General features: G+C 38.7%; 1 protein-coding gene across 1 annotated transcript in view; it reads right to left on the bottom strand.

Annotated features, from left to right (window-relative positions):
* LIX1 (limb and CNS expressed 1) overlaps positions 1 to 20,959 on the bottom strand; it is a 37,028-nt gene extending 16,069 nt beyond the window's left edge. The window contains exons 1-2 of the mRNA XM_067315801.1: positions 20,282 to 20,959; positions 6,899 to 7,062 (exon numbers count right to left, since the gene is read on the bottom strand). Of these exons, the coding sequence (XP_067171902.1) occupies positions 6,899 to 7,062; positions 20,282 to 20,363 (246 nt within the window). The 5' untranslated portion in view covers positions 20,364 to 20,959. The remainder of the gene's footprint in view (positions 1 to 6,898; positions 7,063 to 20,281) is intronic.
* Between the last annotated feature and the right edge of the window lie 1,965 nt (positions 20,960 to 22,924).

The following is a 22,924-nucleotide window of genomic DNA, read 5'->3' as shown; positions in this document are numbered from 1 at the left end:
ATTAGCAGTGAAATTGCTTATATGGAGAGAAGTCCATCCATTAAGCTGCAATTCTGAGGCATTCAAATAGATCTTTAAATACTATGGGCAACATTTATTTGATTTCCAGGATTTTCAGAGGAGCTTAACTGGTCCTTGCTTACTGATAACATGCACTATACTATTTATGCAATCTATTTGTTGCCCCCTCCCCCATACCTGTGTTTGCTCTTTTACACACACACATGATAACATCTGGAAACATCTATGGAATTATTCAAACCTGCAAGGCCAGGGGAAGCTTGAGGGGAAAGAAAAAGAGAGAGAAGGTGCTTGTTGATTTTAAACAGCTGATTTCTAGCCCTTTGATATGAAAACACTCAACAAGAATTGAACAGAGTCCTTAAGTCAGCAACATCACAAAGGCTGCAAAAAGGAAAGGAATGTTTTTTTAATTACTTTTTCTGTTCCATATGAATGTAAATCTGAGAAAAGCCTGTAACCTAGATGTGGGGGGAGGCACAGAGTGTTGGAGTCTGATGGAATTACCTTGCCTCTTATTCAATGCCCAGCTTTTTTCAAAATGCTCTATTGCCATTCCACCCTCCTACTCTGTTTTGAGGTAATATTCACTTTCTTCACCCTGCTTCATAGAAAAGAGCAAACCGGTGTCTGAGAGTGAAGGCTGGATATCAAAGTAAATAGCCTGTCCTTTGCTGAAGGATATGATTCTTCTGTCTTATTACCATGGTCTTTTAAAATTATTAATTAGGTTATATATGGATTGGGAATGCTAATAGTATATAATTGACATCCTTCAGACTTAAGATCACATTAAGGAAGCAGTTTGCTTCTATGTGAGGAGTTCCATCACCTAAAGTCTCCAGAGAAATTAATGTTTCATTGTATAGTACAATGTGATTTAAAAAAAAAGAGAGAGAGAAAAAAAATCACTGTTCTTTCTTTGTTTATGTCTTCAGATAAAAATAACCAACTTTAAAATAACTTTACTAGAAGTAGACAATACTTTAAGTAGACCCCTCATGAAAGCTAAAACCTCCACAAACTTTGCAAGGAAGGTGTTAGGAATTTTTAAAATAAGTATTAATTCATAATTTATTTAAAACAAACATATAATTATATTCAGGCCAGCTCATGAACCATGTACTATTTGTACAGTAAAGTCTTCCTTTACTTATATTTCCCTTGGGAAAAATTTAATTTTATAAATCCAGTTTACTGTGACTTAATGAGTTCCTTAATTCATTGGCCATTGAGAATCACCACCTAAAGTGTATGGGCATATGGTTTTCATCTACATCTTCATTGTAGCCCTAGGTAACTTCCCAAAACCACATCCTTAACTGTTGGAAGGCACGCAGTTTCCCCAGAAGCCTCTGCTTTCTCTGAAATATTTCTGCCTCTCTTTGTTTTAATCCTCAAATTATGTAGTTTAACTGAGATTTAAATTAAATCCGTTAATATAAAAAGTCCATGAATAGAACTTGAACTCCACCATTTCTTTCAGACCTTGAACCATCTTTGAGCTCATGTCTGTCTTCATCTCAACACATCTCAATTCAAAAATCCAATTACCAACCATTTTCACTCACTGTGAAGCATTTCAGTGATGTACTGCCAACATTTCAATGAGTCTGCAGAATGATTTTTCCCCTACTTTGAAATATGTGTGGTATTTTCAAAGCAAAGAAAATAACAGATCCATAAAACTAGTACTTTCCATTGTGCTAATTACTTTCCATCACAGTAATCTTCTGAACACCCCAGTTCACCTTGCTGATGCTACTTGAGGGTGTTCCTACATCAACAGCAAAGGTAACAGAGCACTCGGCCTGTAGCCTTTACCTGAAAGGGGTTGATGACGTAGAGAGAGGATCATTTCTTGTGTGTGATCATTTGTGCAATAAGTCCACTTTGGTGTTGGGGTGGTCAGATCTCTGCTTTTGCCTTTGAAAAGGTGTGGGGGAGCCAGGAAAGACGAAGACACCCCGCCTGTGTTGTGGGGTCTTACTGAAAGAATAGGTCTTCTTTTACAGGTATGGGGATCTTAGAGAAGGTAATGCTTTTGTATTGTTGGAAGCAATAGAAAACCAAGTTCCAAAACCTTATTTTACTTTCTATATAAACTCTTTATATTTGTGGCAGAGATAGGTGGACAGGTAAGTTTAAAATAAGGCAGAGATGGGTATAGGAGATTTGTGTCTGAAAGCTGATATTTGGAAAGATGATACAACTTCAGATTTTATTTAAAACAAATAAAATTAGAAGGTGCATTTCCTATCCTCCTGGTTGTGAAGCTGAAAAATGTGACCCTAATGTGACCCTAACACAGATTTAATTTAACTCTGTGGGAAGCCCAAAACAATCTTTAGGTTAAAGAAGAGTGTGCCATCCCAGGTGTCTGATGGGGATGTTTATTTCTTCCAGCTATAAACTTTGTGTTTAGGTATGAAGGGTTTCTTCACACCACAAGGAATGGGGTAAGGGTGGAATATTCACTCTCAGGGAGGCTAAAGGATAGCTCTTTTAACAGGGAGTGCGAGTAAGAGATTTGTCTAACCTTAAACACTCCTTCTCCTCATTGCTGTAAGTTTCAGCAATAATTTAAAATATAGCTGTATTTCTAGCTGGAAAAGATGGGTATATATATTTTCAGATTTTCCATTTTTTCCGTGAAGAAGAGTAGTGACTGTAGACATAATTTAAATCAATAATAAAAATCTTACACAGCAAGTGAGAGAAGATAAAGATAACTGAAATTTTGATTTTTGCAAAGTTAAGGGAGCTGCTATGATACAAACTTGTAAGAGGTACCCTGGAAAAAATAAGGATTTTTTAATGCGTTTTATTTTTATAAAATGCAACAAGAAATTTTAATAGTATATTTTAGAACAGATTTGATCCAGCTCTTGTTCTGAAAGTATACCACTTTATACTTCACTAATGCACGTTCCAGTTACATGCAACTCGGATGCTTGTATATTTGTAGTGATGGTATTAATATTGTTGTGTCCATAATTATCTATGGACATAATTGAGGGAATATTCACTGGATAAGATAGTGACCTTTTATTTGATCAATTAGACTTTCATTAGACTTGGAAAAACAGATCAGCTTTTAGTTGCACAGGCCTGTGTGTACTGAAGTCCTGCAGACTCAAAGAAGTGCTGAAGTGCTCAAAATCTGGTCCAGCTTTTTGCTCCCAGCTATATTACTTAGTCTAATAAAAGATATTGCCTTTCCTTATAAAGCATACTTTGATTAATAGTAGCAGAGAAATGCGAGTGAGTACATAAGCAAATAATAATTTGATATTTGAATGATCAGCTCAGGGAATTTTTAGCACTTCTATCCTTAGTGAGCTACAAACCTATTGTTCAAATGAATTCATTGCTGTAGATGATCTCGCTTGCAAAGATGAAAGCTAGGCTTGACTTGTAACACTTTTCACTGCATTTATAAAGTTAAAGTATTCATCAAATTTCCCTTTGGTATTAAAAGCAAAAACATCTGCTAAAACCATGAGCAGCTTGATGCCTGAGTTCAGCAAGAGGGGAGCCAGAAGTTGATCAGATGGGCCTTATGTTGGTCCCTTTGTCATAAATGAAAATTATTGCACAGTTTTCATGGTAAGTCATGGTATGTGATTCTTGGTATTAAGTACCCAGAAAAAAAATGGAAGAGAAAATGTTTAAAACATGTAAGCAAATGAATAGGTTTTTTGACTGTGAAGTACCATGAAGTATATCATCTAATATGTACCTGCATGTCTTAAGGCAGAAAAAGGTTTCAGAATATATTATTTAAAACAAGACTTGAGCAGGAGTGTTTGTAGTTTATCTGTACTCTGTTGCTTACCATTATTTAGGGATATTGTAATACCTACAGTAGGTTTTAAGCAGTCTGGATACTGAGAGCCTTGATATCTGTAAATTAAGATATTGGTGGTTCATTGCTAAATTGTTCTAATGGTATTCAGTGCACGTCTTTGAGGAGCCATTTTCAATTAGACCCATTTGTGCATTCCTAATACTTCTTCCCTAAAGCATGAACGGAACCAATCTGTTAGCATCCATCTGCAGTGGCTCGGCTCAGCGCGGAGAGGGGGCTGCCAAGCCGGCTCGCTTTCCACTACCTTCCTGCTTCTGGAATGGCGAGTGGCTCTGAATTATATTCATGACTGGCTGCAGTAATCCAGCTATACAAGAGAAATACCTGATCCAGCACTTTGTAATGCACAGGGAAGTTATTCAATTATTTGGAAAGCGTTGTTAAAAAATAAAGAAAGAAAGAAAAGAAAGGGATCATGTGTGAGGCAAGTGTTGGCAAAATAAGATGAAATATCATATAAAACTGATAGCCTACAAGGCAGCAAAAGAATTTAACAAGGGAAAAAAGTGTAAAAAAATTTGCTGTTTTCCTTTCTCACATCGTATTTTCACAGACCACATGGGCAAAACTGTCCTGCTTTGGCAGACAGATGTCATCACAAGTTTGCAGCACATTTTAGATTCAGGAAATTCTAGGTTGTTTTAAGCAACTCTGTTAACAGTGCTCCCCAAAATGATAGGAAAAGTAGACCCATAATGTTCAGAAGACTCTGTGAAGAACTGCAAGGAAAAGCTCTGAAAAATAGTCTTTTCTTTACATTTCTTTAAGTAACAAACATTATTAATTTAGTTTCTTTCAAAGTAGTTTACTGCCGTTGCTGTTTGAAATTAGGCTATATATGATGTTCTTATGTGTTTCTAAAGTGTTATTTTCAGTCTTTAGTTGCACAGCATGAGAAATAGGAAGTCACTGGAGAGCAATACGTGTTTTCTTAAATACTTTTAGTCCGTTTCAGTAATCTGTCAGAAGCTTCAGAAGGCTACCTAGACAAATTACTGCTTGCTAATACTCCCAAACCCCTGATGAGGAGAAAGTTCCTACAGAAATATAGGAAAATGAAAAATCTGAACCTCTGCTGTCTTCATGAAGGAAAGAAGCCTAATATGAACCTACTGCAAATCCAGAGATTTCAGGGTCATATTTTCTTGGGAGGGAAGGGGGACAAAGCAGTGCTGATTTATGCTGAACAAGAATCTTGCCTTGAAAGTGTAAAGCTAAGAAAAGAAAGCACCTATACAGTAGAACACTTTTGCCGCTGTGTGCAGCTATAGTTGAATACAATTCCCCAGCTCCAGTCAAAGCTGATATAAATCATTATAGCTTGCTCGGTCCCTACCCTAGTTGAGGTTTTAACTTCCCTATTGTGAGTTGAAAGAGTATTAATGGCACATGGCTCCTTCCCCTCATGCTCTGAGAAAACATTCCAGGAAGCACGTAATGCAACACTTACAGTCTCCAAGCTGTCATTTGGATCTCCCCTGTTTGACAGAAGGGCGAAAACTATAGTAATCTGAAAGACCTGGAGATGCTCTTCAAATTGGTTAAGATGCTTTGAATAACAGGAGTTACCTTAGGTTTTAAGATCTTAATGGATTACGTATGCATGTTAGATTATAACTAAGATACAGTTGTTGAAATTTAGGTGCATGTATGAGGTAAAACTATTGCATTGGCCCCCATGGAGAAGATGGATTAATGCTTGTTTTCAGCTGAAGAAGATTAGGCATCTGTGCACAGACTGGCAATAGAGTAATGCTATTGTCGTTGCAGATGAAACAACTTTTAGTGAAGGGGAGCTTCCCCCTCTTTTTTGAAGGAGGAAAGATGGCTAGGTTTAGAGATATATTTTGAATGAGTTCACCTGGAAATTCCCCTCTTCATCATAAAACAAAGGCAAATAGTTAGCTCTGTTATATTATTTAACATCTGCTATGTATACTCTCAATTTTCTAACCTGCTGCAATGCTTACTGCTTCTTTGTCGTGCAAACCATTAGAGGTTATTTAGACTTTTTCCTCTCACTATTGCAATGGTATAGATGTGTCCTAGTGGTGTAAATTGTGGGCAAGCACTGATTAGACTCTGATAAAAATTAGCTATGTGACAGTATTATCCTGCTTAAAATGCTGGAAATACCAAAAATGGCACTATGCACAAACAGATGGATAAAAATAAATAAATAAATAAAAGCTTAAGAGTAGATGTATGCCTGTAATATCTTGGCTATGACAAGCTTGGAACATAACTGCAAATGCTTTATTCTCAAAAAAGTGGTTGCTGAGGATCTCAAAATTTGTCTTCAAAAGGTCTTGTAAGACCCTGTGCAGGCTTAACTCCTCATCAGTAGGTGCTGCACATTGTCCATGCCTGTTGGATTCAAGCCGGAGCTACTGTTACCAATTTAAAGGAAGGCAGAGGGTAGAGCACTTGACCAGACAACCTTCTTCCTCCCGGATGCTGGAGGCATCAAATTCAATTCCAGTTGTTCTTTCACTGAAAGTGAAATCTGATCTGCCTCTGGTTAGTTTTGCTCCCTGTTCTTTATATGTCAGCATAGCATTAGTATGGTTTGGATGGTATATATTATGGGGCATACTGTTGCAATGAAAAATATCTTCACATTGAATGAAAAAAGAAATTACAAAACTTTCTCCTTCAGAACAGATTTTTTTGTTTTCTGAAGGAAAAAATATACACACTTTGGTCTTAGATTCCACTGACAAAAGCGCTCAAGTTGATCAAAACATTCTCCTTTGTTGCAGATATTGGAGACCAGAGACTAGACTGGTAAAATCATGCCATGTTCAATTAATAGCTAGAACTGCTTGTTATTTTCTTTTAAGTTGTTTGTCTCTAAAACTGCTGAGTGTTGTGGAGTGTCAGAGGCTGAAGAATTCAAGTGTGGAACAGTGATGTTCCAAAAACAGAAGTTGCCATGTATTTTTCATTGCAAAACCCATTTCAGAAAAAAAATCCCCCTGGCAAAGATTGGAAGGTGCCGCTTACCTGAAAGTTACCAAAACAGCTTCCCCCTGGCAGGGTAACGTAACTCACAAATGGGGGGCCCAGGGAGCTCAGCAACTCGTACACCACGGTGCCTTCGCTCGGAAATATGGCTTTCTGCTTCTGCTTGCTCTCCCAGAACTCCTGCAATATTGCTACGACATTCACTGTCAAAAATAGGAAAAAGATGAACGAGGAAACAGTACAGGCCTTTGATCTTGACTTGCTGGTTTTTGTATTGAACAAGAAATGCAGACATATGAGTTAGGAGCTTGAGACATTAAGACATCACCAGCATTAAAACTTCTATAATTGTCCCTGTTAGTGTTAAAATGTGTTCAAATTGCACAGTAACAGATTGAAGGCCTTCTGGGATTACAGGCTGCTGTTGATCGTCCGTTGCAGGTTAGTAATGCCATCCTTTTAAGTCGATGTGTTGGAGCCCTCATTCAATAGCTGGAAGTGGAGCAACTCACTTTCAAATAAAAGAAAATGTTATATTCTAATTTCTCTTTACCCGTTCTGAAAAGAATCATATCTACCCAGAACAAGCAGCTGAATTTCAATATGAAACTTCATGCAGTGTTTGGGCAGAAGGTGCTGTATAGTGTGGTAGCAATAGTTGCAAGCTAATGTGAAAATGGAAATATGGAAATCACAAATTCAGCTGACGTCATGACTATTGCCTTGGTGTTCTGAATTTCTGAACTTCAGGGTGGAGTTTTCTAAATAGGTGTTTCGTTTGGACTCGGAAGGGATTGTTTACTTTGTTTGTCTAGACACCTTTTGCAAAGCCATTTGTGTTGTATCTTAGATGTAATATTTTTCTAGGCAATGAGTACCGAAGGAATAGCACGATATGGATGCTCATTTTACCTTTGTCAAAGCTGTTGCCATTATTTGCTTTAGACCTTGCCAGAAACACCAGTCTACCCCAAAGAATAACTGTGTTGGACATTCACCATAGAAATACATGCTGTTGGCAGTATTACTCTCTTACTTAAAATTAAATTTTAGAAGATGGGAAATAAAGACTTTACTCTGGACCTTGCAGTGCAGTATGAATTAGTCCTAGACAACAGCACGGATCTTTCAGGGTATTGATACCAGTTATCCTCTGGTATCAGGTATTAACTATTTGAGCAGGGATCAGTGGGATTCAGAGGATACATGAGAGTCAGAGATCATTTCCCTCATTAGCCCTTCCCTTTCCACAGTCACGCTGAGCTTGTTAATGGGGAGAGATGGGAAAAGGGATCCGTCTTCTGACAGCTCCATGCCAGTGGTAGCTCATGTGCATGGGGCATCACCCTGTTCCCTGCAGCATGGGCCACGTGGTCTTCAGATCGTCCTTTTCTTGGGCATTCAGCCAGGGAGACGGTAGGGACAGGGAGCATGGCCAGCACTAGCCACCACCTCCTGTGCACGCTCAAACCACAAGAACGAGCAAGCAGCATGGCCGAGCTCTGGGGAAGCCAGGAGGAGGGCGGCAGAGTTTGCAGTATGCTGCTCTCTGCTGTGCGGATGCTGTGATGGTGCTGGCACCTACCAATTCTGGCATTTGAGTGTTTGAAGCTGCACAACTGTCATGGCATTCAAATGTTGTGCCGACCTAAAGAGGAGAGCTACCTGGATAAAAGTATTTCTAACAGGAAACATTGGGATAAACATCTGTTGGGGTGCAGCTGAGCTTTGAGAAAACTGACATACAATGAAACTCTTACCACAGAGACTGACTGCTGCTTTTCTAAGCTACAGTTTTTTCCCCTCTTGAGACTGTCAAAGCTTGTTAGCCAAAGGATCTGTTCTGCCCACTGCTCATCTCTGAAATTCAGTGCTTGGCAATCCAGAAAAATTAAGCAATTATCTGGAATTGGTGACCCAGTTTTTACACTCAGGAAGTGCAGTTACTTTCCTATTATAAACTATGAGTAATAATGAACATGAAGGGAGAAAAACTGGACTTTTAGCTGGGGTAACTCCTAACAAAACAGACCCCATAAGATAATCCACCTTGATGAAGGAGTATTTCAGAAACCAGTTCTCTCTGTTTGAGAGTTTCTCTCTGATGTAAATGCCTCAGTGTCTTTTATTAGACCTTCTGCTCCACAGAGCATGCACATATGTATTGGGTAACAATCTAGTCTAAAATCCATTAAGCAAAAGCTGAAATTAAGCATAAATTTTATGAATGTCAAATGACCAGGCTTTAAACTTGACAATTCAATAGAAGCTGCCACTTCAATAAAGAAATGGTATTGATGAAATTCAGTCCTGTATTGAAAAGGTCACAGCTAGGGCAAAAAGAAGTTGGCTTGAAATAGATCAAAATAAAAATGAGCAGCATCAAGAGCACCCCAGGTTTAAGATGGTGCCATAAAGCGCTTTGGCCTTTTAAATAATTGTTGTCAAACAGTGCAGTCATTAAAAGCAATAATACAAATACAATACCGAATACAGTGGTTTAAGTAACCTACAGTGCTTTTGGTGGCCTTATAATTTAACCTGTATGTTACAGCTTTTGTTTAAAAAACATGTGAATTGATCTGAGCCACATCATCAGGTTGAATATTCTGCAGCTGATGAATCAGTGCCGCAGTTGCCTGCTCTATTGAAACCACTGAGTGTTTCAGCAACATCCAGGCTGCAATTTGCAAAGCAGCAGAAAGAAATCCTGGGACTTGGATTTTGTGGGGACAGGGGAGAAGGAGAACTACCCACAAATGCAGTGATTTTGCTTATTAAGAGAAAATGATAGTAGTCCATACAACAAACACCCAGTATTAAAACTGTTTAATTCCAACAATAGTAACAGCTAGCCTTCTAAAATAGTTTGCGTGTGTGAGATCCTTGTTTCTCATTTTTCTTTAGTTGTAGAGCAATTGAAAGAGTTCAGAATGTAAAATGTCTGTTATTATTTCCATTCTTGTTCAAGAGTACTCTTGAAGGTAATTCAGCATTTGGACAGCCTGCCTTTCTCTACTTGGCTGAGAGTTTCCGCTGGAGCTCCTGTTGTTCTACAAACTGATATTTGCAAGAATATTTAAGTGCTCCAAAGAAGTACCCTTTTTGACAATACACCAAAAAAAGAGACAACATCTCTCCTTTTGGTGAAATCCTGAAATATGCTTTTGGCTGTCACAACCTATACAGCCAAAGAAATATTTTACCAGGGGACAACTAGGCAGTGAGTAGCCATTACAAGTTAAACTAATATGACAAACAGTTAAAAAGTAGCTGAGCTGATACTTGTGTTTGGATTAGAATTGCTGGCTGCAAAGTGGGGTTCATATGCACAGGAAGCATGATGCTCCAGCTGGCTATCTCTGTAAAAGCTGCAGAAATCTACCTTATTTAAAGGAGCCTGATTTTGTACAGAAGTGGATGAGGAACTTCCATAAAACCTGGCTCATTGGGGATGGTAACATCCATCTGGGAAGTATTTGGTGGTGTGTGTATGATTGTAACGTTTTAAGATACTGCAGCAGTTTTCGATGTGATTTTTCAACCCCAGCCAAAGTTAGCACCTCAAAAGGCTGATGTACGCAAAATTGTATCGGGTTAACTAATGGCTGGACTGAAACTGTGGCCATAGTGTTAGTTTTTAGTTAAGCCAAACAGTGTTATGTGAGAATGCTTTTATGTTGATTTTAATTTCACTTACAGCAGTTTAGCTTGTATCAGTAAGCTTACTGTCATGAGGTTAAAATAGCATAGCAATTTTAAATAGATTAACTAAATTAATTTAAACTAAACTAGTAGAAGCTCTGCATATAAATATGCCTTAAATACTTCATCCTCAAGTATTCATATGTTAAACATGCTATGAGTCGTGAGTATTGTCTACTTAAAAAAAAGTTTAATTTTATAAAAATGTACGCCTGACAACCATTAATTTGTTTTCATTATATATTACGTATAGTTGTACTAATTTAAGAAGACGTGAAAGATGTATTCAGGTGTGTAACTAGTTAATTACTTATACTGAGACACTACCATGATTACTTATGTTTTATTAAAATCTCCCAATATTCATTTATCCTATAAGAATTGCATTCTTTGGTTTCATTTTTAAACACTCCAGGTGGAATGTTGTTTGGTCAGATGCTATGTATTAGTATTTTGCATCCAGCTGGTTTGGAGTCTAATAATGCAATGCACTGGTCATGAGGATTTTGAGAAGTCAGTAGTCATACGTAAATGAAACAGCAAGGTTTGCTTTTACTTGAGAGGTTTAACAGTGAGTAAATAGAGCATTGCAATTTACATCTCATTTCGAAAGGCCACTCTCTTCTAATTGCTTTTTGTATTTTGGAAGATGCCTATAAAATGGTCAAAGCTTTTAAAATAATGACTGTACTATTTATATGTATTGATAACTACTTTTCTTGAGAATTTAATTTTCTGCGCTTTAAAAGTTCTTGTTCTATATATTGTGAATTGCAGAATCAGTTAACTATATTGGTTTTATTGAAGTTCCCCATGAACTTCAACCAGGCAATACTTTATCCAAATACTGCATATGTGCTCCCTCCCTACCTATCCAGACTTTTTAAGTTGGAGGTTTACAGTAGTGCAAGTATGATCAAGTTCAAGGGCAAGAATTTCATATATCCTTTTTCTTTAATTTTTTTCCATCTGTGAGTGTTAAGGGTTTCACCACAGTCTGTTTGATGTTGGTTGTAATGTCAAGTTATGAGGTGGAAAGATTATCTTTTAATGTAGATTTCTCTACTTTCTTTTTTTAATCAATCAGCTGGAAAAGCATCACAGATGCCCAGGAGTTGAGCTTCATACCTGGCAAAGCTGTCATAAGCTGCAAATTCCGGTAGGCTCTTTGAAGCACCCCTCGTCTGCAAGGATTGTATTTCTGGAGCAGACTGCTTGGAAACTTTGAGCTCTGCAGAGCAGAAGCGCACAGGTTGTTCTGCTACGCTTACCCTAAACAAACCCTGAGTTCTTTTCAGTGTTCAGAAACATTGTTTTATGTCAACTGGATTTGGAAGTGGGTGAAATGATGAAACATATCTTAAAACATGGCATTATTTTCCAGTCGATTTCTCACCTCTGAGCAGGAAGTGCCTTACCTCTGCTTATGGAAGTGGGTCAAATTCCTTGTCATTGCAAATGTGAAACAAAACTCCCAGAAATGAATTATGTCCATAGGTTTGTGTTCCATTGACGCCAGGAAAAAAAAAATCTTCCAAACTTACAGAGTTACTGTTAAAAATACTGGCTAGACATTTACCTGAACCAAGGCAAACAAACAAGATAAAACAGGAGAATGCCCAAGCAAAGGGGGATGCTTTGGCTAAGACTAACAGGGCTAATGGGAGCGGGAGCCAAGTGAGTCTATCAGTGAAGTGGAATGGAGTCATATCCTTGACAGCATTTTGCTGTCAAGAGACTAGAATATAAAGAGCACACACAAGATAACCACCTACTTTGTCATTTTTAAACTTAAAACAACCTTTTCTAAAAATCCTTTTAACTGCCTTGATGGAGTTAATTTAATACCTGAATGCAGAGAAAAATACAAGCTTTTTGAGTTAAAGAAATATCTAATATGAAATATATTAAAGAAAATTCTTTAGTGAAAGGCTAGTAAAGTTGTCTTACATCTCTTAAATCAAGCTGTGGCACATAATCAGTAAAACCGTATCATTTAAAAAAAGTTCATAAGTTACAAGTGCACCCTCCTGCAGCTGTATCCTATTATGTCTTGAAACTTAACACACTTATCATAGGGAAGTTGTTAAAACTGGGTTCAGGCTAACAAATAGATATTGTTTAAACCTGTACAAAAAATGGTCAACAATTTAGGTGGGAACCAGCAGGTTTTTAATGGAAAGTTCATATCTTCTCTTTAGATTAGTTTTGCATATTTTGAAATGAATAAGTAAATGCAAATATGTATTTGTTGCAAATGTGAGTAGGTAATACTAATTAATTTTTCCATGACCTTATCATATGTTTATAAGCTGTTATATATTAGCACATTAGTAGTGATTTCATTAGGATATATCAGTCCCCATGCTGTAATTTCTGTTCTCCATGTGTACTTTAAGCTATGTAGTATAGTACAAATAAGAACAAACCCAAAATCTCCACTAAGATGGAACAAAACCAGGCATACAGTAAACACAGTTTTATCATGCAGCATGTACTGGGGCACCAACTGTATGCTGAGGATTTCAGGGGCCTTTTCCCTTCTCCACAATAGCTAGTTGCCCACTTGGACTGATCTGGCTTTCTTTACACTTGGAATTTCTGTGGAAATACACAGGCTAATGTATCCTCTGGTACAGAAATGCCTATAGGTAGTGTGTAGAAGTGAAGGTGCTATGGGCTCTTTTTTCATTGAGCACTTGTCAATCAGAGCTATGGGTCTGCACCAAGCAACCATAAAACTTTTCTTAGTGAACTACTTAGTGAATATTTGGAATGCACCCAGTGCATTTGCACAAAAAGGTACAAGCCTCCAAGGCTTAAATAACTGTGTGCAGTATAGACAATTTATTGACAAATGGTGCAGTTTCTGACAAAGTTCTAGAATTCTTATTTGCTTCTCCTTTTCACTTGCAGTCTCAGAGAAAAGAATATCATCATAGGCATGGTCCAGTACTCAGTAAAACATGTGAAAGGAACAATTTGTAAAAGTCAACAGTAGGTAACTGAGCGTAGACCAAACAGGTCTCTGAATAAACCTCTCAGTAAGCCCAAGTAGCCCAAGGCAAACTATTGATCAGAAATCCCATGCTAGATGATCCTGTCTAAAACTCTTTAAAGGAGCAGACAAATACCAAGACATCGCTTCAGGAAGAAAAGATCATCTGATTGACAGGTGAGACTCTGCTGGTGAAAAGCAACATCATCAATTTGACACTAGATACATTACACCCAGCACTGATTAGCAGTTCCTAAAAGGCTTCAAAGATTTTGGAATAGAACAACAATGACGACGACGAAAGAAAGAAATCAGCTGGACAGCCTCCTCAAGAGTCATTTGTCCCAAGTATGTCATGAAATAAAGGAAGAAGGAAGACAGAAGATGTTGGAGGTAAGCAGATGTGAAAATGGTGTAGGTGCAGGAAGTCTTCTGAAACATTGGTATACTTCTGTAAACTAGCTGCTTAATAGGCACGGAGGTTAGCTAGAAGAGTCAGGGGCTCAGGTGCAACCAAAGGGAAGGAAGGGTAATAATCAAGTATGGTTTTCTAACACCTTCATCTCTTGAGCTTGGAATGAGGCAAGAAGCCCTCCCCTACAATGTTATGAATTGAATAAGAAGTTTATATCACCTGTAACAAAATAAGGAGGAGTACTCTCTGCTAGAATACAGTAATATAGTAAGGAAAAGACAGTGGTTTGTTTCTTAAAACTTAATCATGTAATATTTCTCCACGACATTTGACTTCCTATTGCTACACTGCATTGAATTTAAAAGCTTGCATTATACAGAGCTAGCAGGGTGTACATTAAAAAGGGTAAGAACTGGCTCACTGACAAATCTAGTTCAATGGTTAATGGAGAGATATAAATGAGCCGGGCTGATTCTACTGCGATCCTATAGGGATCTGCTCGTAGTCTTATCTTTTTTTTTTTAATCAGCAGCCTATTGCTGACATAAAATTTTTGCTGGTAAAATGTGCAGATGAAACACAGTTTGTCAGTGCCAGTGAAAAATGAAGATGCACTGCAGTTATGCTGTTCTGAAATCACTTGGCTAAATGTTCACAAATCAACTAACTATAAAGCAATTCAGCTAGGAACCATGAATTCAAGTCAGGAGATAAAAAACCTTTGTGGAAGTACTTTGGTTTCTTTGAGATATATAATAATATATATGAGATACTAGGGCATGTTTTAGCCTTGAAGCAAAGGCATAATAAGATACAGTGGTTAAAAACTGAGATTCAACAAATTCAGTCTTGAAACAAGGTGGTGTACTCCAACTGAGATATTAAACTTGGGAACAGTTTACCAGAAGTAGGAATTGATTCATGGTTGCTTGAGTTTTTACACTGACATTACCTTACATTTTAAATTTAGATTTGTGGTACAATCATCAGGCTGTGTATGGAGAAGGAAAAGGAGTCCTCCCTTTGATTCTTCTACTCTTGTCTTTTACCTACTGACCGTAGACTGCATCAATCTCAGAGCCTTGCTACACTTTTGAGATTGCACAGAGGTGATAACCACAGCCAAATAACAAGCTTCTGAGCTTCAGCTGTTTTCCTAGAAGACTCAGAAAGAACATTTCTCCAGCAGTATAAGTGATTACTTAATGCTTTCAATTGTTTATCCACTCTTGTATCTGAAGTGGAGACTAGCTGCAGCAGAAAACAGGACGGGAGATGTGCTGGACCAGTGGTCAGTTACAGTACTGGGTTGATACGTATGTAGCCTGCTCAGAGTCACTTCAGCTCAGAGGCAGAAGGGAAATCCTCCTGCCTCCCCCATGCTGTGCAGCCAGCAGGGATGCTTAGGGATGCTGCAGCATATTTGCCTTGTTAGATCCAAGACTCTTGGCTCTAGACACTTCCTGCATAATGCTCTATTCTGCCTACTTGCCTGGGTCTTGCTCTCTTCTGCCTTCTGCGTGAGACACAGCTGAGGACCAGAATATTTTACTCTCCATTCTCATTATGAATATACTTTTGCTAAAACTTTCACATCTTCTAGCATCTTGAAATAGGCAATTTCTTAAAAAAAAAAAAAAAAAAAAAAAAAAAAAAGAGAGAGAGAGAACCTCAAAGAAACCACATTTCTTTGGCAGTTTTGTTTTATTTCCTAGGGTCATACAATGCCTGATTCGAAGTTTTGGGGTTAATAGTCTTTGACTTCTTTGATGTTGGATCAGGACTGTAGCTAGTTACTTTTACTGCATCTCCAACTTACAATATTTTGTGCTATTTAATTTTCTTACATTTTATATTACTAGCTAGTATTTGGCTTAAGAACCAGAAATATCTGAGAAAAGAATTAACTAGTAAAATTAACATATATTTGAAAAAATCTTTCTGTACAGAATGTCATCTAATATTAGATCTGGGATGAGAGTTTCTGGATACTTTATGATATGTTTCAGCAAAACTCAGGGTAATGATAGCATTGTAGAAGTACATTACTTATACTGTAAGCATTTTCAGGCAGAGAATCTGCTCTGTGATTGTACACTATTTAACAGAATTGTGTTCTGACTTATATTTGGGTCTCCTACAGAATTACTTCAATACCAAATCAGTCATAATACTTGAAACCTCTTCTGTAGTACATTTTAGAGTGGCTCTACTCAGGCAATTCTACATTAGATAAAGGGCTTTTTCCATTTCTTCAGCTTACAAAAATAATTCACATGCAGGAAATGCAACCTCAATCTACATTTTAGCTAAAGAAGGACAATATTAAGAGATACAAAAACAAGGTAGCATGTCAACTGATGCATTACATTCCCTGACAGCTATCAGAAATATAAAAACTACCTTTCTCCACTTCAGCCTTTACTTGGACTGCTTATGGAATTCATAAGCTCAGTTTCCTTCCTTGCTTGAGTATCCTCATTTTCCTCAAAGAACATTTAAAAAACAAAACAAAACAGTAGTTAGACTACACCAGTTTATAATAGTACATATGGAGAAGGGGAATGAATTTAATTTGCACAGGAAAAAGAATTTAATTACATAGTAATTTACTCTCTCGTTCCTCCCCTCCTGTCAGGGCCCTTGTTTCCTCCTGTCAGGGCACAGGTCAGACCTGCTCTGCGTTGAATTCAGGTTGTGTGGCAGAGGATGTTGTCGATATGACCCCTGCATTATCTGAGATGGAAGCTACATCATGAACACAGCAGGGAAATGCAAAAAAGTAAACCTAACTCTTGCAGTTAAGAGTTGAACGCTGGGCTCCTTGTTTTGGCCTTAGTATCCTCCTGCATCCCGCTCCTTGTCCTGTCACTTCACTTCTATGTCTCCTTTGTTTAACTGGGTCATTATTCGAGCCTTGTATCCTCATTCCTAGTTCTCATGCCCAGTCCTTCTCATCTAAACTCTCCATCCAGCTTCGGCTCTAGTGCAGTCCCAGAGCCGGCGTTTTTGCCCATCCTTCTGTCCCTGGGGTTGCCAGCTGCAGCCTTTCTGCAGCTTGGCCATCCCAGTCTGCTGTTTTCTGTCTCCCTAGTTTGCACCTGGGCTGCCATGCCTCCTGCCACAGACTGCTGGGCGGGCTCCTATTTCCTCCGCAATAATCTCGCGCTTCTGCCCCTCCGCGTCGCTGGGCCCAGCAGCTTTGGCCGTGCCCAGATGCGAGGGCCAGTGCAGTTGCCAGCGGGCCTCGCTGCCGCCCTGAGATGCTGCTGAAGGCCCAGCTCCTCGCCGCATGTGTGCGACAATTAGGCAGAGGAAGGAATTTTACGTCTAGAGGTTGCTTCCACAGAGCATGCACAAACAGAGATTTTTCAAAAGCGGAAATGCGGGTAGGGTTTTCTAGTAACTTCAAAAATCTCATCTTTTACACAGAAGGGCAGTCCTGCTGGTAGACTTCAAGTCCTTATCAAAAATGGATTACAGCTTTTCAGAGGAAGACAGACACATATTTTGTTAATTCAGGCAAAAATTGTTTTCTACCTAGTGTTGGCCAAAAGTTCCAGTGTGGAACAAAACCAGTTCAAATATACAGGCTCAGCACAGAGACTAAGGAAATCCTAATAGACAGGGCTACTGCCTCAGCTATCTATTTTAGCTACTAACAGGATAACCTAGTAAAGACAAACCCTCTTTCCCACTCCATGTGTTTTTTCAAGGACTAACTATAGATCCAGGCCAAGTTTTGTATGATGGGGAGGGGCTGGGAGAAACAAAAGAGACCTGTGGTCCCGTTACCCGTGTGCCCAGCCCTGCATCTCTCTGCAGTCCTGTCATCTCTCCTCCCTTCTGGTGGGGAGATGTTGCCCCAGGAGGAGCAGTGCAGCAGCGTTCAGCACCCGCTGTGTTTGCTCCTGCAGGCTGCACCTGCGGAGGCAGGGACCACTGAAGCGGCCAGCCCTGCCTGCTGCGGCCCTTACTGGAGAGCGCACCCCTGGGTCCGAGTCGCTTGGTTGAAGCAGGAACAAGGACTGCGTGCAGTGTTGAGCATGGCAAATGTTCGCCTGGAGATGGTCGTCTTTTCTCCTCCTGGCAAAATTCAGTTCTGCCTATGCACTGAGTTGAGTCAGAGTGTGACAGAAGGTAGCTAGCGGGGCAGCAGTGTGGTCACTGGATGTGTTTTCACTCTTATCTGGTTGTTTCTGATAAAGACTGAAACTAATGTGTTTGTTAAAGCTGTGGACATGCTCTTACAGAGAAACATATGACATTATTTTCTTTCCACAGTTTAATCCCTGCTCACATTGTTTAAACTCTATAAAAAATCAGATGAGATGGGACAACACTACCTTAATCTTTTGGACTTAACTTTGTGCTGAAGATAAAGAGAATGGATATAAACTTTCATCTGACTTTATAGACCAAGGCACTGTGAACTTCTGTCACCAGTCAGGCTTGGTAGCATACACTCACAGCAGTATCAAGCCCACGTAGGTTACTTCTACATTAGAATGCCTTTGAAAACCTAAAGAAAAATGTTACTTCAACTCACTTACACTTTTCTTTCATTTTAATCATCTCTCCCACCCTGAGATCTGTGGGTGGTCACAACCGCGCTGTCCGAGCAGCTTGTGCATACACTTCCAATAAAAACCTTGTCAGTAGATCTGCAGGAACCAGTTACCAAGGGTAACTTATAAAAGGGAATGCCCTTCTTCCTCCCCCTTCCCCCTGCAGCTCAAATTCTGCACTCCTGTGATGTGTGTGCATTCGCAGGCTTCACTGCAAGGTCCCAAGACTGCGATGCTAATGCAGCTCTATCCAGCAGCATAAAAATCTCCTGCTGGGTGACCTGAGAAACAGATATCCAGCTTAGTTTTGGCAAGAATCCTAATACCATAGTCATGTGAGAGAAGCATCTTTCTACGTGAATATTCCTACTCATTTCCAAGGAACTGCTTGTTCAGTCTCCCAGTTTTCAGTGTGAGTAAGAGTATGGGAATCTGGTGAATAGAGAAGTTTTTAACACAGAAGTATGCAGGCATTTCCCCCAGGTCCTTGACTAGCCATGTACTTAAAGCCATTTCTCTCATAGCAATTTAGAAGGAAACAGTTGATTGTACAAGACTGATTTTATTAACTCTAACATAGCTGTTGACAAATGAATGAAGTGGATATTAAATAAATGCCTCTGCACTGTGCCTTAGGGGCACAATAGATTACAATTAGATTTGAATGCAAAGAAAAAAGGTCCTAAAATCAAATGTTATCCCAGCTTTGTCTGTATATCACACAACTGATCAATTTAGACTGAAATGACACCTAGCAAACTCCCAAATTTAACAGTCAAAAAGCTTAGGTAGAACTAGATTTGGGGATGCAAAATTAAGTGATCCCATTCACCATTGGAGGAAACTGTAAAAATAAGTAAATGGAAGTAAATTTAATTGTTAAATTTATTGATTTTATCTGTTTTGAATTTGTCTTCCAGCTACTGGTGTGTGAAATCTACGGGACTGTGGGTGAGTCTTGTAAAACTTTACTAATTAAATAGCATTTCATTTGATGCATAGATCTGCTGAAATCATAAAGCCATATCCAAATACTCTTGTTTCCATGATCTGGTTTGATGCCATGTGTTTCATAGGATGCATCAGACTAGTTTATTATTATGCAGCACTTGCTCAAAAGCATTTCAGAACTAATGATGTTTCACAAGAGTTGATAGTTACATGTGGTTTATAAAATGAGAAAAAATATATAGAACATCTATATGAACAGTTTTGGTAAAATGTAAAAAAAAAGTGCATTTTATTCACAAGTCTGATATAGGAGAAAAAATCATATTCGAAGTACTTGCAAGAAAACCTCTTGTGCTTAAGCAGCATATTGCATTGCATCTGTCTAAACAGAAGCATAAAGATTTTAATATTTGATACTTAGAGTTTTAGAGAAACACTGGTTAAAATGTGCAATAGGACAAACCAGAGAAAGAAAGGGAAGTGACATAAAATTTTCCATGAATGTTAAACAGTGAAGATATTACCACAAGATCAGTATGTTACTAAATTCAATTAAGTATGCTGTAAAAAAGTTCTGAATCGATCTTCTGAAACACAGTTAAAAGCTAACCAACGACACTGTCTTAGATACGTCTAATTAAAATAGTATTATAGTTTATCATACACTTGCAAATGCAAGCAGATTAATTACTTCTATTTTATCATGCCTTGACTGTAACAGAAACTTGAATTAAATACAATAATTGAATTGTTAGAGAAGTCAGATATTTGTCTTTGGTACTTACAGTCTTTAAATAGCAGGGCAGGGTCTCTGTGAGGAAGAACTTGGGCCATGATGTGTTGCAAAGACTCCAGGGTTCTGTCCATCTCGGGTGTGCGCTGCCAGAGAGCGCTCACCAGCTGTCCTCATGCCTGAAGGAGCCCCGGCCTGCGCTCAGGGTTTGCAGTTCATTGATGCACCGGCTTCCCAAAGGATCTCCCGCAGCTGCCAGCCCGGCGCTGCCCAGCCCCGATGGCCTGCAGGGGGTCCGGCTCCCCGATCGCCTGTCTGTCTGTCTGTCTGTCTATCTGTCTATCTATCTATCTATATCTCCGGTGTACGCCGCGCTCAGTAGCTGTAAAGGCAGCCTGGCAGGCTCCTGCCTCCCACCTCCTCCGGTCAAACACACCCTCCCACAGGCGAGGCAGAGGAGCTAAGCATGGCAAAGGCACTTTGCTTCCTCCGCAGGGCGGCAGTGTGCTGAAGCAAAGACAGCTCTGGTTTCTGCCAAATTAATAATGACACGTCCCCTTTGCTCCCCCGTGCTCTGAAATTCTGGAAGAAGACTGAACATTTAAAGAAATACTTCGTTAAGATGAGAAGTTGTTTCAAACTCCTTGCTAGCATGTAGCCTCTCATTCAAAAATAAAACAAGCAATTTAAATAGCGTGCTTTTGTTCCTCTCTTAATCACGTATCAGGGACAGAACTTTGATATTAATGGCAAGTAAACTGAATTCGACTACTTGTGATGTATTAACTCAGCTTGAATCTCTTTTGCTGAAATCTAGTTTCCAGTTCCACGTACTTTACGTGTATTAAAATGCCAGTAAATTCCCCGAAGTTTTAACATGTGCTGTTGCATATGTTGAGTATATGTATGTGGTACAAACAATGTTTATCTGCTCTGCATTCATTTTCAAATCTTGTTTGGCTACAAACCCATGCACTCCAACTACTACCTTGTACGCCTATTAAAATGACACATTTTAAACCAATTTTGTTATAACCCACACATTCCTTGCTGTTAAATATGTGAATTTGTTAAGACTTGTCAAGAACATTATTGTCTTAACCTCTACATTTCCCTAAGTTCACTCTAAATAAAGTAAACTTTGTTTCATATGTGGACATTCAAACAGAGTGAGTACTATGAAATTCATTCTATGTGTAAACTTCATTGTGACCTTTGATGACTTTAGATATTTCAGGAATTCTGCTGCTTGCAAAAAAAGAAAAGGCTTAATAAAGATATATTAAGCTATAACTTTGAGGTTTAGTTCCTCCCTCGCTAACTCCAGTCTCAGAAGAGTCTAGCCTGGCAGGGTAAGTGAAAATGATAACTTACAGCCATCCATTAGACTACCTTTAAAAGAATTAATGGGTGCTTTAAAGGAACATTTTGAAAATAAACAAACAGCATAGATTTCCACCATCCCTTCTTTTGTGATGGAGCTGAATCACTCTGAACAACCTTTGTATATTTTTGGAACCAATTACCAAGACAGACTTCAGATCGCACACCAAAACCCCCCCTCACTCAGAAAAGGTCTAAATTAGAAGCCAAGAAACGCATGCACATCTTGGGCAAAGAATGATGTTTTTGAAGTCTTGTTAAAGTGTCGTTGAAAGAGCTTCTTAGCAGATAAAACCTAGACGTGTAAAAGATGATAATTTTTTCCCTTCATGTTTAAAATGGAAACACAGTTAAATTCACTTAGGTTGCTTTTCTACCCCTGCTAAAATCATTGACTCCTCTAACTGTATCATGAAACAAGCCTACATACCTTGATTTCAATCATCACCTACAGGTAAGACTTCATTGAACTTCCTTACTTGTGTCAACATACTTCCATGCAACTCTGATGGTACAATGAAGCACACTTACCTATCATCTGTTGCATCGCTTCAATGACCTGCTGTTATATTTAAGACCATATGTAGCTGCTGGCTGAGACTACATTTTATACTGTTGCAGCAATGAAACAAAAATTTAAAACTTCAAAAGCAAGAGCATGCTGCAAGACAGAATAGAGGCTATAACTCTTCAATAGGGTACAACCCAATGAGGTATCAGGCATACCAGGAACACAGGGTGGAGCAGAACAGATATTATCAATCAGACATGCGAGCATAAAACCAAAGATCAAATTCCAAGTTCCTTATTTTCCCAGGCAAATAAAATATTTTTAAGACGTTCAAAAAATAAGAGAATTTAAACTCTTGTCCATTTGGCCTTCCTAAGAAGTGCTCCATCTGACAGTCTGAGCACAGATGCACTGGATGGAAGGTTAAAACAGACCAAAGAAAAAGTCTGAACTGCTGTCTCTTGCTACAGCCTTTTCCGTGCTCACAAATGTTTCTCGTCTTTTAAATAAATGATGTTTTTTTTTAAGTAGAGACACCGTCTTATTTTATTACTTGAAATACCTTGCTTAAAGATGAGGGTGTTTGTATTTCTTTAAGGTCTTCAAAGAGCACAAGGAGATTACAAGCTGGAAGTCAGAGTAATATTTCTGAAAACAGAAATTCCAGAACCATCATCCTTGTTGGTAAGTTATTAGATACAAAGGAATTAAGCTAACCTGGAACTGCATAGGCGCATTCAAAAATCTGAATGCTTGCCAGGTCTGTACAAAACTGTTTTTATTACTTGTCTTTCTGGGCCA

Source organism: Apteryx mantelli, chromosome Z (assembly GCF_036417845.1).
Source record: "Apteryx mantelli isolate bAptMan1 chromosome Z, bAptMan1.hap1, whole genome shotgun sequence".
Classification (NCBI taxonomy): domain Eukaryota; kingdom Metazoa; phylum Chordata; class Aves; order Apterygiformes; family Apterygidae; genus Apteryx; species Apteryx mantelli.
Note: the sequence above shows the minus strand (reverse complement) of the source record. Positions and strands in the feature narration are given on the sequence as shown.